Source organism: Ornithorhynchus anatinus, chromosome 8, assembly GCF_004115215.2.
Source record: "Ornithorhynchus anatinus isolate Pmale09 chromosome 8, mOrnAna1.pri.v4, whole genome shotgun sequence".
Taxonomy (NCBI): domain Eukaryota; kingdom Metazoa; phylum Chordata; class Mammalia; order Monotremata; family Ornithorhynchidae; genus Ornithorhynchus; species Ornithorhynchus anatinus.
The window spans coordinates 48,334,770-48,353,246 of NC_041735.1; the positions used below are offsets into that span (position 1 = coordinate 48,334,770).

Here is an 18,477-nt window from a genome sequence, read left to right on the forward strand (position 1 = left end):
TTACATCTTGTGTGAGCTTTACAATATATTAGTTTTGATTTTACAATACTATTCTCCTCTATGTCTCTCTCTCTGCTTATTTTATAGTAGAGCGCTTCATCGGAGGCTTAGATAGGGGACAGTGGTGTGTTTGTGATCACAAGTTACTATTTCTATTGTCGTCCTTTGTAATTAAAGTAACTCTGCAAAAGGTATTCTTTGTAATACTGGTCTTTTTTTTTATCAGCAGCGGCATTGTGCCTGTTGCCCTGGCAAGTTGGGTGCCTTTCGTGGAATTGTTCATATTGCTCTCTGTTTTCCCAATCTTGAAATCTAAAAATAAGCTCCAAGTCAAAGTCTTATTTTCCAGTAAGGAATGAAGAGTGTGGGGATGTAGGCAAGGTCAGTGGAAATACGGGGAAGAAAGAAAGAGCAGGAAAGAACAGGGGGCAGTCACTGAATAGCTCTGGAGACTTCATAGTAGTGATAGACCATCATATCTAATTCTGTCATCAGAAATAACTGCCGATCTCTTCTTTTTATCTCACAGGTTAAGGTTACCACAAATTCTTGTGACCAAAAACCTTGCATCTTGGGAACAAATAAGAGGTATGTTTTATAAAATTGAGATTCCTCACTCACCTTGGCACTGCCTCATTCTGTTTTGACTTTAAGCTGTCACTCTTGAGAAACTTGCTTCTTTCCACATTTTCCTTGCCAGGGCTTCTACACCCACTAATGGCAGATACCTAGAAAAAAACCCCTCCCCTCCCTCCAGGAAAGTTGGCGGGAAGGAAGGAGGAGAGTGAAGATAACTGTATGTGAGCGGGCTGGACTGCTGGAAGGAGCTCCTTTGTAACTTGGAAACAAGATCCCATAGGCTTCAGCCTTGATGCTTTTTGGTCTAGCAGATTCAGCCTTGCCCAACAGTATGGGTGAAAAAGGGAAAAATCCAGTCTAAAATCAGAATGGGTTTCAGGGGAGATCTTACAAACCAGCCCCTCAGCTCTCCCTCTGTTCATCTGCCATCTCGCTGACAGCTGTTGAGTCTTGTAGCCTCTCACTCCTCCTGTTGTTTGGCAGGCCACCTCGCAGGTTTGAAGCCAGGCCTGAGTCTGTGGCTCACCTAAAACCCAGCTGGTCTAGCTCTGTGCTCAGTCAGCGGCGTGAATTTTTTGCTCACCAACCATGACCTAGCCACCATAAATTCCAAGTCTTGTCCTGAGCCTCAGGCCAAGTTCTCCACTCCACCAGAGGCTTAGGCCCAAATTTCTTTAGGCCATAGAGAAACACTATTAAATCTGAAACTGTAAAAATTAATCCATGGGACTTGTTTAGGTATGTCTGAAAGAATAGGGACAAATGTGAGTATAAATAAGAATCTTTCCTTTCTAGTCATAAATGGTTAGTCCTTCTCCAGAACAAGAAACTTCATCATCATGTATTGTGCCAGGGCAAAATGAAGTTTGTTTGGATGCATGTAAAACTAAAATAGAAATATGTTAAAAGAAAGAATAGATTTTATTTTCAAATACAGAAAATAAGTAAAAAGTATCTTAAAGATAACAGTTGTTTTTGCAAAAGTCAGTAATGATCATAAACTAGGATTTAAATATGCATGATTGGTAATTTGCACCAAATACATCAATTCTTTTTGTAGGAAAAGAATTTGTGAAAGCTATTTTGAAAGTGCTTGTTCAGATGGCTCCTTATCAAAAGAAAACTTGGGTAGGTAAAAAAATCTTTAATGGTTTTAGTTCCTTTCATTCATTCATTCAATCGTATTTATTGAGTGCTTACTGTGTGCCGAGCACTGTATTAAGCGCTTGAAAAGTACAATTCAGCAATAGAGGCAATCCCTGCCCACAACGGGCTTTAGTTCCTTTGTTTTGTTCCACAATAGTAAGATTCAGGTCTTTGGAGAAAAGATGGTATGTATATATACCATATGGAAAGAAACTCAATACATTTATTTGTGGCACATGAGCATATATGAAGGGTAACATCTGTAGGTTTCTTGCCCATTAAATCATACTTCCCTCTCTTGTGTATTTAGAACTTTTTATAGAATGGAAAACCTGGATATGAGAGATTGATTAGGGCAGTGATGCAACTGCAAAATTGAAAATCAGCTTCCTAGTCTGCTGCCTCTGTAACTCTCCATTTGGTATTTAAAGAGGGCAGAATAGTGCTAGGAGTGAGTGGGCAGACTGGCTGCATGAATGGATTCAGACCCCCGCTGATTTCCTCACGACGCAGAGGCAAAACGAAAGGGGAAGCCACCTGCACCCTCAAATATCTACCAACCCCCACCTCAAAGCTTTCTCCGAAGTGGGGAAAGGTCGGCAAATAGTTATCTGAAGTGCTGGACTTGAGCATTCTTGCAGATCATTTTCAAGAAGTTTAAAGCTGGCAAACTGTGTATTGGCAGAAACCCCACAGTTGTTAACGCTACCTTTCTTGACTGGCCTTAACCCTTTTTCTATTATTCCCATTTCACTTGGCTAGGAGAATTCAGACATCTGCATCAGTGCCCTCAGATTTTTTCCAAATGTAATCAAACAAAATTGGGATGGAAAGGAGGCAATGCATATTCTATTACCCTTAGTCTTGCATGAAATGTATCAGGAGGCCAACTACTGGATTTCCTTCAGGCCAACCCTGATGCTTATTTTCATGGTGGCATTATAAAGAATTCATACATTCATTTAGTCAGTCATATTTACTGAGTGTTTAATATGTGCAAAGCACTGTATTAAGAGCTTGGAAGAATACACTATAACAATAAACAGACACATTCCCTGCCTACAATGAGCTTACGGTGTAGAGGGATATTTAATGTGTGCAAAGCGCTGTACTAAATGCTTGGAAGAGGACAATATAACAATAAACAGACACATTCGCTGCCCTCAGTGAACTTAGAGTGTAGAGGGGTATTTGGAATAGAGCTTGCCTTCTCATTTAAATTCAATATTCCCATAAAAGCCCCACCCTATTTTTCTGTTATTATCTGAATTATTATTATTGTCTCCTCTAATTAGTAGGCATGTAGCGGGGTAGAGGAGGTGCAGGGGAAGAAAGAAGGAGGGACATCTTTAACATCATTTTCTTATGGTATTTGTAAAGTGCTTCAAGGTAATCAAGTTGGACACACTCCCTGTCCCACATGAGACTCACAGTCTTAATCCTCACTTTACAGATGAGGTAACTGAGGCACAGAGAAGTTAATGATAATGATGGTATTTGTTAAGTGCTTACTATGTGCTTAGCACTGTAATTGCCCAAGATCATACAGCAGATATGTGGAGGAGCCGGGAACATCAACCTTTCCTTCATACCCAAATCTAGATAGACTATTACCAGAGTAGCCTCTTCTTCCTCCTCCATCCGGCCCTTTTTCTCCTGGTAGGATTTTTTAAAAAACAAAACAATTATTTAAATAATTGTTGTCTTATATTTGGCAACTGCCATCTACCATTTTTGCCAACTGATAACATTTTTCTAACTCATAACCTGATTTCTAGCCATTTTCTTCCCACTCCTTATCTTTTGAATTACTTGAAAAAAACAGGTTTTGTTTCCAAGTTCTCTCCAAAGCCTAAAGCTATTAATTTTTTCATATTTTACTCAGCAATTCACCCCTTGTGTTGCATCCGATTATCTTTTATCTTTTGAAGCTCTTAGCACAGAGCTTAATAAATGCCATATCTTTTGTGTCTTTTCCCTGTATTTCCATCTTTAATTTTTCCTCCTACATATTCCAACAGTCCATGCCTTAAGCAATCTCATGGTCTCCCTTTGCCCAGCCTCTTTTCCCTCCAAACTTCCTTCTTTCAAGATAGAATGTTGCTGATGTCTGGAATTGTGCCTGACATTCCAAGAATGTCTTTCTGTTATTTTCACTTGTGTTTCTCTGGGGTAAAATAACTGTGTTCTTACTTATTTCAATCTGAATTTTACCAGTCTGGTGTGTTTAGCGGTAGGTGTATAGTCCTGGGACCTTAACTGCCCTTAAAAATACAGTCCCTGTAGATTGTAAGTTCATTGTGGGCAGGGAACGACTCTACCAATTCTGTTATAATTTACTCTACCAAGTGCTTAGTTCACTTCTCTGCTTAGTACAGTTCTCTGCACACAGTAAGTGTTCAATAAATTTGACTGTTTGATAGATGGTGCTTAAGCAATGGTAAGTGATGCAGAAGACATATCTAAATATAGAAATTGGCACTTTGGGTTCTCTTTTGGGTAATTCCCATTAGTCTGTTAACAAAAAAAAAATTAGGTTCCTTAATCATTTAATGGAGAACTGGAAATTCAAAAACTTTGCATGTACTATAAACATTCGGAAAGTTCAAAAGTGGGAGCAAATTACAAGACAGATAGTGTTATTTCTTCCCTAAAATGAAAAGGCTGATAAATTTTTACCTAGATTGATTTCAAAGACCAGATCTGGATTTGAGTAGGAAGGCTATACCTATTGTTGCTTTCCAGTGGAAGTGTTCCAAAGAGTGTGCCTCTGCATTCCCAGATATTCAAAAAGCACCATGCTCCCTTTTCCCCATCCCCCATTATACGGGTGTTAATAGAAGGAGCTGTCTCCTAGAGGGTGGGTCCATCTTCCCGGGAAGGGAATGCTGGAGCTACTGCAGCACTTTCAAGTCCAGCAGTCATTTGAAACAAAGCAGGGAAACTCCGAGATTATTTTATTAAAGACGTTGTTCCAATAATCTGCAAGTTCACCTGACCTTTCCTCAATCTTGGAGGAAGTCACTGTCCACTACACCACTTAAGTGGGCCATTTCCCCTCCAAACTGGAAGAAATTGGGGGACTCAGGGCACATCTCCTCCAAGAAGCCTTCCCTGAGTCCTCCTCTCTTCTCCCATTCCCTTCCATGCCGCTCTTACATGCTCCTTCATTCATCCTCCGTCCCTTCCCCACAGCACATATGGATATATCTGTAATTTATTCATTTATATAAATGTCTGTCTCCCCCTCTAGACTGTGAGCTCGTTATGGGCAGGGAATGTGTCGGTTGTTATCGTGTACTCTCCCAAGTGCCTAGTACAGTGCTTTTCACGCAAAAAGCACTCAATAAATATGATTGAATGAATGAATGAGTGGATATTATTTTTCCAAATTTATGTTTTCCTCCCCTTCCCCAACGAAGCAAGTTTTAAAAGTCTGAGCAGGCAGTATCCCTTTGCTGAGGAAGAACTGGTCTTTCTCCGGCTGTAGTTTACTCATCACATTGGCCCTGGTTTTCTCTAGCCATCATGAATTAGCTTGTATCTACCCCAGTGCATAGTACCATCCCCGGCACATAGTGAGCGCTTAGCAAATACCATTAAAAACTAAACGAAATCCAGTTTGAAGCTTTTTAGTCGTGATGAAAGAAACTTCGAAAAGGTCCCACTGCTGAAGAAGCAGTTAGTCTGGCCCCAATATAAGGGTGGTATCCGATAAACACTTGGAGAACTATACCTCCTGAAAAAGCGACGATGTCATAATTCAATCATTCATTCAATAGTATTTATTGAGCGCTTACTATGTGAAGAGCACTGTAGCAAGCACTTGGAATGTACAATACGGCAACAGATAGAGACAATCCCTGCCCAGTGACGGGCTCACAGTCTAATCGGGGAATTATGGTATTTGTTAAGTGCTCACTATGTGCAAAGCACTGTTCTAAGCGCTGGGATTGATACAAGGTAATCAGGTTGTCCCATATGGAGCTCACAGTCTTAATCTCCATTTTACAGATGAAGTAACTGAGGCACAGAGAGATTAAGTGACTTGTCCATGGTCACACAGCTGATAGGTGGCAGAGCTGGAATTAGAACCCATGACCTCTGACTTCCCAGCCCGTGCTCTTGCCACTGAACCATGATAATCAGTCACTTAGAACCTAGATTGATTAGGTAATTCATAATCAAGTTCAAATGACCAAAAAAGCATCCCTCCATGCCCCCGTTTTATTATTAATTACAAGCAGGATCTTTTTACTTCAAAAGAGTCTCAAGCACTGTCCACTTCTGAGTCCACGCCTAGATGTGGATGGAAGACTGTGGGGTGAGGTGTAATGTTCCACGGTAATATTGAAACCACAACTAGGAGCCAGGTGTTTTGTTGGTTTGTTTGTTTAAATGGTGTTTGTTAAGCCCCTGTTCTGTGTCAGGCATTGTTTTAAGCACTGGGGTACATACAAGCTAATCAGGTTGGACCCAATCCCTGCCCCACGTGGGGCTCATGATCTGAGAAGCAGCAATGCCTAGTGGATAAAATATGGGCCAGGGAGTCAGAGAACCTGAGTTCTAATCCCGGCTCTGCCACACGTCTGCTGTGTGACCGTGGCCAAGTCACTCAAGTTCTCGGGCCTCAGTTACCTCATCTATTCCGTGCAGCTGCTCGGCGGTAGCAGAAGTGTTCTACTCTTTGACAAACACCTCGTCCTTCAGTTACCTTTTCCTAGTTCTGGCCTAAAACTACTGCCAAGTGGCATTTCCTGAGCATACTATGACATATTTACTTCACTTCCCCGGCGACAGAAATACCGGAACTCCAGTATAATGCACTCCTACAGAAAAGACTCCCTGGTCAGTGGTTGTGATAGAGTACCACCAAAATATCAGTTAGCAGTGAAGTGGCATTTAGAATCACTAGCTCGATTGCATCTGCTGCCAACACTGCAAATGTGAAGCTGTTTAATTTACATGTTTCTTTTCTGTAGCAGCCCTAATCCATATGGTAATTTTTAAATCAAATTCTGTGAAATTCCCCACTGAAAAGGAAGGTAAATGTGGAAAACAACAAACGTTTCATGACCGGCATGTCAATATGAAGTATAACTACTGATTATCATTTCGTAATCAATCAACCGTATTTTTAAGGACTTACTGTGTGCAGAACTCCGTACTAAGCATTTGGGAGAGTACAATCTGAAAGAGTTGGTAAGCTCCCTGTCTACCAGGAGCTTAGAGTCTACAGGAAGAGGCAGATATTAATATAAATCAATAAACTACAGATATGTACATAAGTGCTGTGGGGCTGAGGGTGAGGTGAAGGGATGGTTCAAGTTCAAATGTAAGGGCAACACAGAAGGGCGTGCGAGAAGGGGAAATAAGGGCTTAGTTGGGGAAGGTCTCTAAAAGCCTCTAGAAGTTGGGGAAGGCCTCTTGAAGCAGAGCGACTTTAGCGGCAAGAGCCCGGTCATGGGTTCAAATCCCAGCTCTGCCACTTGTCAGCTGTGTGACTGTGGGCAAGTCACTTCACTTCTCTGCGACTCAGTAACCTCATCTGTAAAATGGGGATGAAGACTGTGAGCCCCATGTGGGACAATCTGATGACCCTGTATCTACCCCAGTGCTTAGAACAGTGCTCTTACATAGTAAGTGCTTAACAAATACCAACATTATTATTATTATTACTGGAAGATGTGCTTTTAAATAAGGCTTTCAAGGTCAGAAGGGTGATCACCTGTCAGATGTGAAGGGGGCGGGAGTTCTAGACCAGAGGCAGGACATGAGCCAAGGGGTCAGTGTCAAGATAGTTGAGATCGAGGTACAGTGAGTAGATGGGCATTAGAGGAGCACAGTGTGCAGGCTGGGTTGTAGTAGGAAATAAGAGATGGAAGGGCAAGGTAATTGAGTGCTTTAAAATATTATACAAAACTGGCAAAGAAGACTTCTGTGAAGAGGAACATAAAATAATTTCCCAAATACCTTATTTTATTATTTTCAGAAGCTTTCTGAATTTAGCACCATGTGTGTCCTGGAACACTTTTCCTCAAAAGAATTTTGAAAGTAGGGATTTTTTTCCAATATGTCAACCAAAAATCGAATATTTTATCCATCGTTGATAATCTCTAGTAAGAAATATAATCCCACAATTTATTAGAGTGAAAATCATTGAGAAAGAATAGGATTATGTGAAGTGGACACACTAAAGTTGGAGAAGACAAAACCAATACACTTTAGAGCTTTGGCCATTTTATCTTGGTTTCTTCCTTTTCCTTCAAGAAACTGTGATTTGGTTGCTTTCTAGATAAACAATAACCAGAAAATCAAAAGTATTACCCCACCATGTACACCCTTTAAGCCTAAAGTAATGATTTGCTGCTAGGAATATCGCAACTATTTTTAGAGACAAAACTAGTCCTAAAGTGAATAAAACATTCCATGAAAAGCCAAAGCCAAAAAATTATTAATAAATATGTCAGCCTGTTCTAACTAAAGAGGGAGATGAAGAGGAGAATGGGACCCTGATCCCTTCCCTGACAGTCTTTGGAAGAGCTTCTTATGTGATCCTTATTCCAAAATTGCATTTTGGAACTCGAGAAGAAAAGCCATCTAACACTGAGCCCATTTCTCCCTACTAAATTATACACATCTCCACTTGCAAGATCAGTGCAGTGAGTGTGTGAAGAGAAATCCCTATGCATGGTTGGGCTGCATTGCTCAGCACAGTACATTGGCGCATTGCTCTGGCAGGGAGAGTCCAGAAGGGACTGTGACTGGGGCATCTTGAGCAAGAGAAACTGTCCTACCAACTTCCTTTATTTCTTCCACACCAGCAGCTTTCCGGTGCCCTTTTGAATCAGTGCAGAAAAAATATGTTGGTGGTCAGAGAGAGTGTTATCTTGAGAAGGCTAAGTACTAAAACGGAGAGAGAAGGGGAAGACATGTTCAAGGAGAATTGTGCTTTATATATCATGTAATCAAATTGTGTTTTGTTGATTTTATTTCATAGTTCAATCCTAGAAAACCTAAAGGTTTTTGGTTTTCTAGCCCCAATTTGTATATATTTATATCATCCATGTAGCAAACATGTAGTGCTTCTTTATAAGCATTGCAGTCTTCCAGTGTCCTTCCACAGAAAGCTTAGGCCCAGGATGTTAAGAAATTAGTGCATTTTATAGCCATTTAGGGGAGAGTTCCAATTCAAATTCCCAGATTACTTTCTGTGTTTGTTTTACTAACTGAGGCATATTGCTGCTGTCCCTTTCAGGATGTGGTTATAATGGACTCTATTTTACTTTTGCATCAGTGTTTATTTACTTTTTTAATTCTGAAAATATTCCTCACAAGTAGCTGCTGGTAATTGTTCAGTGATGCTTGATAGTCATATCTTACTATGGTCTAGCTATTGTGAAAGTTTTTTCTTGCTGAGATTCTACCAAGGACAATATCAGGTCTGTTTATTTCACATTAAGCAAATACTGTAAATGAAAACCTGTGAAATGCCTCATTTTATGTTTAGGATGCTCAGAAGGTGTTCTTTAGCTTAAATCATACACAACATGGATATTAATAAAATACACTTAAAATATAGTAACACTATTATTCTCTTAGTTATCTCAGAGTCTGAAGTTATGCTAAAAGATCTGGAACAAATGCTCCAGCAAGTTGAAGATCCCTTTAAGAACCTCGATGAAGCAGGTGAACATGGAGATGAAATCAATGCAGGAACAAAGGTAGGCAGATAACATATGCAACATTACTGCCTGAAGAATAAAAGCTCCATTATAGTAGGATTTTTGTTCATGGTTAGATTTTGCATTTTAACTTATTTATTTTGCTTTAAATTATAGGAGTATTTTAGTAACCGAGGGTTACTAAAACGATCGTCTCTTAGCTAAGTTAGTAAGTTGCCGGCATTCTAGGGGGTGGAATGAGGTCATGCAACTTCTGGAAGTGCCTAGTTTATTTAAAGGAGCAGCCTATGCCCTGGGAATATATGATTGAAAATGAATAAACCACAATAATAGAACCTTTGAATGGAGAATAATTTACATTAGAATGTAAATCCAGTCCAAACATTAGATCCATGCGACCATCGGGAGAATTCTTCCCGCACACACACTCCCATTCTGTACTTCATTCATTCAGTCAGTCATTTAGTGAGCCCTTACTGTGTGCAGAGCACTGTACTTCTCTTCACCTCCTTGCACCCAGGGCTGTTCTTTGAATGATGGAGCGCAGTGCGGTAGCACGCTCAGAATGGGAGGATGGTGATACCTCTCTCCCATTTCATCACCATCTAACCATAGTTTTTATTGAGGTTTTTGAGGAATGGGGAGCACACGCAGAGAGTGATGGTTTAGAAAAATGACATTTTCCAGAAGCAACATGGCCCAGTAGAGAGAGCACAAGCCTGAGAGTCAGAAGGAACTGGGTTCTAATCCTGGCTCAGCCACTTGTCTGCTGTGTAACTTCAGGGAAGTCACTTCATTTCTTTGGTGCCTCAGTTACCTCATCTGTAAAATGGGGTTTAAGACTGTAAGCTCCATGTATGGCACTGTCCAACTTGATTAGCTTGCATCTATCTCAATGTTTAGTACAGCTCCTGGTGCACAGTAAACAATTAACAAATACCATTTAAAAAAACCCAAAATGACCCAAGCAGCAAACAGAGAGAAGGAGATGAGTGAGGAAGCTGATGCAGTAGTCAAGCTGAGACAGATGACAGGGGCTGGACCAGTATGGATAGTCCCGTCAAAGGGACCCTTCCATCCCCTTTGGATTTGTTTGGGGATCCAACTTGCAACTTACATATTGGTGGATAATTGAAGCAGGAGGTCTTCAAAGCAGCCCTCTACATGGAGTTCCAAAATTATTTTAAATTCTGAAAGTGTAGTAGAAGGGCAGTAGGTGGAATTAGATGGTGGCGTGGGAAGACCTGGGGAATATGAAGGGAGCAAAGAGAGGTGAGACTGGACCGTATTTACAGTCAGCCAGCTCTTTTACCCTCTTGACAATTAGAGGCATTAATAATTAAGTGCCCTGGGCAGGCAGATGGTTCTGTATTTCAAAGGATGTTTTTTGTATATTCTCGCTGCGTAGAGTTTTCCGTCTCCTCCCATCTGTCTCTATGCACACATTTTATGTATGATTCATGAGACAAGATTCTGAGGATGGTGATAGTTGTCATATGTCAATCAATCAAAGGTACTTATTACAATGCACAGAACAATGTAGTAAGTCAATGGGAGAACATAATGGATTTAGTAGACATAACTCCTATCCTCTCTGAGCTTACAGTCTAGTGGGAGAGACGGACATTAAAATAAATCGTAGCTGGGGGAAGCCGAAGAGGGTAAGGATATGTACCTCAGTGGAGCAGGGTTGAGAGTGAGGTGGGTATCAAAGTGCTTAGGCGATGCAGATGGGAGGAGTAGAGGATGGAGTAATGAGAGGTTAGAAAAAGCTTTCTGGAGGAGATATGTGCCTGGTCCTTACTGGTGTGGTTTGTCTGTGTTCCTCACGTAGACACTGGGTGATTGTTTTTTGAAGTATGTTTCTGTAATGGTTTTATCAAAGCTGATGGTCTCCACAGAGTTGGCTTATTGTAGCTAATGTTTAGCCAAGAATCTAAAGGTGGATGCATACCCTAGAGGAAGTGATTACAAGATGAATGTATTTAAGTACTTAAGGGAAAGTCAGAGTGAAATTCAAAAAGATCAAGACAGAGAATGTTAAGAAAGCTGTATTTTTTTTAAAACAAAACAAAACAAAAATTTGGGGCATTAATAAGAAGGGCCAAAAAGTATTACAAGAGGTATTACGAGATCACATATTGGCTAAACCTAGAATTCTCTAGAAACAGGAAGCCATAAGATAAAGCTTCCAAAAGTGAAAATTATGTCAAATCACCAAAGAGGACCCTAAAGGAGTATTATTATTGTGTAAAGACGAATCCCTGAGAAATCACTGCCCAGGAAGTGACAATCTGCAATCTGGGCTTTTTGAGCAGCAGGATAAAAGGGAGGCTTTCCCAGTGGGTGCTTTTGTAAATTTCAAGTAAGTTCTTGGGGCGTTTCTTTGAGGCAACACTGCTGAAAGACAAATCCCAACGGAAAAATCTCTAAAAATTAACTTTATAGTTACAAAAACACAGCAGAAGGCGGTGCTCTCTTTTTCCAGCAAATATCCTACTGCCCAGGGACAACAGATTACAGTATTCTGCTCTCTTGGGGATGGATCTTCATGGTCTTTCTGTGGAGGAAAGATAGGAAAAAAGCTGGTCAGGTAGGAGGTGCAACTGGCTGAAGAGTTAAAGAAATATTCAATTTTTTGACAAAATAAGGGGAAGAGACAAAATATCACCCCCAGAAAGAAAGGAAGAGATGCTGATAACAAATGACTGTGAAAAGGCGGAGGCTTTATTTTTTTTTAACTTCCATCTTCATGAAAATCATTAAATGTGAACGCTTGTCTAGGTAAATCCCACTCTTAATGGAAGGTTGGCAAGCCAAACTAGAATCGGGAAAGCCATAGTTTCTTTTTAAATCAGTACTCTTTTTAAAAAGGATGTATTTAAATCACCAAGTTAAAGTGATATCTTAAGGTACTCAAAGAAATGGGCAGGTTTGCAGAGGCATAAACCATTGTTTTTGAAAACTCATGGAGTATAAGAGAAGTTCCTGAGTATTGGAAAAGTGTGTGTCTATCTTTTAAAGAAAAGAAACTACAAACCCGTCAGCAAATTGATACCTGAGAAGATACTAGAAATGATAATCTATTGCAACTACCAAGAAAACCCTGATATATTCAAAAACAATTTACATGGCTTTGTGATGAACAATTTATGCTAATAAAATGTAATTTCCTTTCTGGGAGATTAACGAGACACAGACAAGGGAGATAGGACTACGATGAAGCAACATGGCATAGTGGATAGAGCACGGGCCTGGGAGTCAGGAGGACATGGGTCTAATCCCAGCTCTGCCACTTGTCTGCTGTGTTGGACACAGTCCCTATCCCACGTGGGACTCACAGTCTCAATCCTCATTTGACAGATGAGGGAACTGAGGCACAAAGAAGTGAAGTGATTTGCCCAAGGTCACACAGGCAAGTGGTGGAGCAAGGATTAGAACCCATCACCTTCCGACTCCCAGACCCGTGCTCTATCCACTGTGCCACGCTGCTTTCCGCTAGGCCTTGCAGATGGGATGGTATCTGTCTTTTTGTCAAAATAAGGTAGTCTTTGCCCTGGAGTTTTGGAGGAATCTTTTCCCCAGAAATGGCCATTTTTAACTTCGCGTTCAGCGGTTGTCCCCGCCTAGATACAATATACCCAAGCTTCACAAAGCCCTTTGACTCTGCCTCACAAAATACCCTTGGAGGCAAATTCGGAAAGTTTGGCCTTGATAACACTACTTTTTATTAGATTGGTAGATAACTTAAGATTTGTAACCAAAGGGAAATCATCAGTGGCTCAGTGTCAAAATAGGAAGAAGGTATTGACTGGTGTCACGCAGAATTTTGCCCCTGGGATGGATCCTCTGCAGTATCTTTATTGATGATCTGGTAAAAGGAATGGAGAATGTATTAAATCTGAAGGTGATACTAAATTGGATGAGGAAGATAGAAATTTGAAATGTCCTTGATGAATTGTGGAAATAGTTCTTTAAAAGCAATGACATCCAATGGGGTAAGTACCAGACAATACTCTGAAAGATCCCCAAAAAGCAACACAAATACAGGACGGGAAAAGACTGGTTAAAAGGAAGATGCTGAACACTTATTAACCATGTCTCTAGAGAAAATCATTTTAAATTAAGCTGGGGAAGGTTTCAGTTTATTCCTTGTTGACTGTCAAGGTGATAAAACATGAGACAAGACTAAGTACAGAAGAGGCAGTGGCATGTACTAGATAGTGTAGTTATTCACCCACTCAGAAATAGGAAATGAGGTCTTTTCCAGATCTGTAATTCCATGATTCAGTAATGTTAGGAACTGGATAAAATTAAGGCCCCAGATTCCCTTGACTGGCCCAGATTCCCTCGACTGGCTGTGGCCTGCCAGCAGTAGACTCACAGAAGCCCCTGGGATTTGGGGTTCTATCATTTCTCCTCGGCCGGGCCGGACCCACTGAGAGTCCAGCTTTCTCCAGCCTGGTCTGAACCCAGCCTGGGGCCCAGGGCTCGCCTGGACAGGTGCTAGCTAAATGAGCAGTTTAGGAGTTGGGATAATCTGACTCACTGAAAGAGAACAATCGAGGAAGGAAACACCGTGACTGTGTCATTCCATACCAATTCAGGCCAAGAGGATTCAATAGCTTTAGGGGAGCATTTTGATTGAATTACAAAAGTAAGCGATGAGGGAAATGTGTCAGTTAAGTGTTTAATACCGTTTCTCATTTTTTCAAGATTTTGTTTTTCAAATTGGTTTAAATTTGAGAAATGGAAAGTAGCTCCAGCATTCAAAGAAAACATAATGATAAATGCCACAAATGTATGATTCCACACATCAAATAGGTTTCTGCAACATAGGGCCAATACAGAACATGCCAAAATAACGTTTTAAGAACAGACAGCTATTGCAATCACTTTGGATTATTCCTAGTCCTTAAAGCCATCGAAGCATTAACTCTGTCATCCCAGTATAGAAAATAGAGAGTTCATACAGTGACTTTTCACAGCATTCCATTCCTTGTAGATATGCCATGCAGAATTTAAAATGAAAGGTGATTTTTATCTGTTTGGTCCATGCTTTGATCTAAACCCCTCGTTTAGGTTTGTCTGCGGTGGGTTGGGGAAAATATTCAGGATCTCACATTCAGAAGCAGCATGGTCAAGTGGAAAGAACCTGGGCCTGGGAGTCGGAGGACCTGGAGTAATAATAATAATAATAATGTTGGTATTTGTTAAGCGCTTACTATGTGCCGAGCACTGTTCTAAGCGCTGGGGTAGACATAGGGGAATCAGGTTGTCCCACGTGGGGCTCACAGTCTTAATCCCCATTTTACAGATGAGGGAACTGAGGCACAGAGAAGTTAAGTGACTTGCCCACAGTCACACAGCCAACAAGTGGCAGAGCTGGGATTCGAACTCATGTGCCCTGACTCCAAAGCCCGTGCTCTTTCCACTGAGCCACGCGGCTTCTCTATCCAATCCTGGCTCTGCCAATTGCTTGCTGTGTGGCCTTGGGCAAGTCACTTAACTTCTCTGTGCCCTAGTTCTCATGTTCTCCCTATTACTTAGACTGTGAACCCCATGCAGGACCGGGACTGTCCAACCTAATTAACCCCATTGCTTAGAACAGTCTTTGATGCAATAGATGCTTAACAAATACCATAAAAAAAATAGATGATGGAGCTGGACTTTTTTGTCATTGGCTTTTAATAGGTGAGACATCACAGGGTGGTGCCAAAACAGAGATAATGCTCACTGTGTGCAGAAAACTCTACTGTAAACACTTGGGAAAGTATGATATATTCCCTGCCCACAATGAGCTTACAGTCCAGAGGGGGAGACAGAAAAAAATAACAATCATTCAATAAATATAAATATTCTGAAAATTAATGATCTTAAAATTCAGGAGAACCCACTTACATTCTCCCATCAACTTATGCAGTCTCTCACCAATCCTCACTTTCTCCCTGATTCACTCTTTCATTACAAGTAGAGATATTTTCTCTAGATCTTTGTGCTCCATTGTGTTTCTTACTACTGTGATGATAATAATAATAATAATAATGATGATGATGATAGTATTGTTAAACACTTATTATGTGCCAAGCACTGTTCTAAGCTCTAGGGTAAATACAAGGTAGTCAGGTTGTCCCATGTGGGGCTCACACTCTTAATCCCCATTTTACAGGTGAGGTGACTGAAGCACAGAGAAGTGAAGTGACTTGCCCTAAATCACACAGCTAACAAGAGGCAGAGGTGGGATTAGAACCCACGACCTCTGACTCCCAAGTCCGTGCTCTTTCCGTTAAGCCCCGTACCATCTCCCATCAATCTTTCTTATCTTTCCATTTTGTTCCACATTGGGTTTTACCTTCCTTTTCATCGTATCCTGTTCCGATCAATCAGTGGTATTTACTGAGTGCTTACTGTGGGCAGAGCACTGTGCAAAGCACTTGGGAGAATACAGTGTAACAGGCATATTCCCTGCCCATAACATGCTTTAGAGAAGCAGTGCTGCCTGGTGGTTAGAGCATAGATCCGGGGTCAGAAGGACTTGGGTTCTAATCCTGGGTCTGCCGCATGTCTGCTGTGTGACCTTGGGCAAGTCACTTAATTTCTCTGTGCCCTAGTTACCCCATCTGTAAAATGGGGATTAAGACTGTGAGCCTCATGTGGGACATGGACTGTGTCCAACTTGATTAGCTTTCATCTACCCCAGCTCTTAGTAGAGTGCCTGGGCACACAGTAAGCACTTAACAAATAGTACAGTGCTCTGCACAGAGTAAGCGCTTAAGAAATACGATTGAATGTCTGAACAAATACCATAAAAACACAAAACAAAACACACAGTGTAGAGGTTCCCTGTATGTTTCTTATTTTTTCACATCTTTCCTCTGTAGGCTCTGTTATTCTCCTGGCCCACAATAGTAACCCCACCTGCATTATCAGTGGTGCCAGTGTCCGTATCTTTTCTTTGAAAGGGCCAGAAGAGTCCTGTTTCATTTTTTAGGCGCAGGTATTGGGGCTGCTGATGCTGGGGATGAGAAAAGCTCCCGAGGAGAAGACATGATACACACCTTCCTCGTGCAGCCATCCCTTCTCCTCATGCATCCCTCCCTTCCCCTATCCAGTTATGGAGGAAGTTGGCTTGATAGTGGATGGTGTAAGATGACAGGAAGCAAGCAGGGTGATGATACAAAAATGATGAAGATATGCAATGAAGATGTGCACATAAAAGGCCCCGGGTTTCCTGTGGTTTTCACAATAAATCATAATTACTGAGTGCTTACTATGTGTAGAGCACTGTCCTAAGCACTTGGGAGACTGCAATACAACAGAATTAACAGACGCGTTCCTTGTCTATAAGGAGCTTACAGACTGCAGTCACAAGCATTAGGAGACCTTAACTATCCCCAGGTCATTCTTGTAAATTACAAAAATCATTACTGAAACAAATTTTATCGGCTAGCTTTCCTGGAACCCCCCCCAAAAAGGAACAGTAGATTATTTATTTAGCACCCACTTGGGGCAGTACACTGTACTGGGTGATTGGGAAATACAAAATTACAAACTGACACAATCCATGCCCTGGGGTATTTGGCTAACGGATGGTTGAAAAACGATTTCCTCCCATTCAGTAAGGAAACTTTTAGTTATTTTTGAAATTACTTTTAAACATCTCAAGGGCAGAAATACCCATAGAGTCCACAGGATGAGAATTGCATCCTTTTTTCTAAAGACACTGATTTGGAGTGACTTACATGGATCTTTATGATTTGTTGCAATGATTCAGATTTTGTATAAATAAATAAAAGTATCTAGTAAGTCAAATTGTAGTTAATGCAGGGAGATTTGCCCTTTTCTTTTTTTACAGTTAGCTAAGTGCAGCACAAACAATTTGGAAGAAAGTCGATTAGAAAACCCCTGTGAAGAAGATTGTCTTGCAACTGATGATATGACATTCAGAGCTGGAGAATGTATTGAGAATATATCCAAAACATTTAAAGAAATAGACAGTTTAATGTCTGAATTTCAGGATGATGTCTAGATTATTAAGAGAGCCTGTTTATTGTTACATCTGAATATTTCTGTCCTTTTCATGTGAAATACTGAAAAAAATTAAGTGCTCAAAGTACCAAGCTGTACGAAAGTTAATGCTTCTATTTAATGATTGATCTCTGATCACAATTCTTACAATTTCTAACAAAACGGTTTTAAAACTTAGCCTATAAAATGTAAAAAAACAAATTTAGTTCTTATAGCCTTCTTTGAGTTTGTATTCATGTATTTCAGATAGTTTTGAAACATTACATAAAAACTTAAAAGATATTTGCTTCATTCAGATTTAAATGTTATCTGTTAAAATTGCTATCCAAACTTTGTTTTTTGAGCTAATACTTAGATATGTTAAATAATATTTAATATTTCTATTATTTACAAAAATCTTTAGATTGGAATTAAACGGTTGTTGAATTTTCCTTTAATAAAAAAAAACTGGTGATGTAGTGCGTATGTATTTGAAGATATGATATTTTACAGCATACATTGATTTTGTTAAACTTAACACTTTAAAGTCTGCTTGTCCCATTAATATAATTCATTCCTAAGTTTTATGTTACAGCCCAGTTCTTTCCCATGAGTAAGTCTCTTGGGATAGAAAGTTAGTTGCTTAAAGAAGCATCACAATTATTTCAGATCTCTACAGTAGCATTTAAAACCCTACTCTTCCTTTACTATTACTGAATTACCTCCATTGAGTTTTAGAATAGGCACAGGAGATCTTTGATGGCTGATAGAAATCAATGAATCAATCAGTGATATTTAATGAATGCTTACCATGTGCAGACTAAGCATTTGGGAGAGTGCAGTAGAGTAAGTAGAAGCGATCAACTGCCTCCCCTTGAATGTACCTTGATTACATCTTCAAAACCTACATCTTTGGCTTTAAGGCACTTTATCAGCTCTCTCCCTTCTATCTTACCTCACTGATCTACTTCTACAACTGAACCCACACATTCTCTTCCTCTAATGCCAACCTACTCACTGTACCTCTGTCCCATCTATCTCACCACAGTCCCCTTGCCCA

General features: G+C 40.4%; 1 protein-coding gene across 2 annotated transcripts in view; it reads left to right on the top strand.

Annotated features, from left to right (window-relative positions):
- ZCWPW2 (zinc finger CW-type and PWWP domain containing 2) overlaps positions 1–17,896 on the top strand; it is a 98,156-nt gene extending 80,260 nt beyond the window's left edge. For both annotated transcript variants that reach the window (XM_029070952.2, XM_029070953.2), the window contains exons 7-10: positions 530–588; positions 1,640–1,707; positions 9,328–9,449; positions 17,266–17,896. In XM_029070952.2, coding sequence (XP_028926785.1) covers positions 530–588; positions 1,640–1,707; positions 9,328–9,449; positions 17,266–17,439 — 423 coding nt within the window. In that variant the 3' untranslated portion in view covers positions 17,440–17,896. The remainder of the gene's footprint in view (positions 1–529; positions 589–1,639; positions 1,708–9,327; positions 9,450–17,265) is intronic.
- Positions 17,897–18,477: the final 581 nt, after the last annotated feature.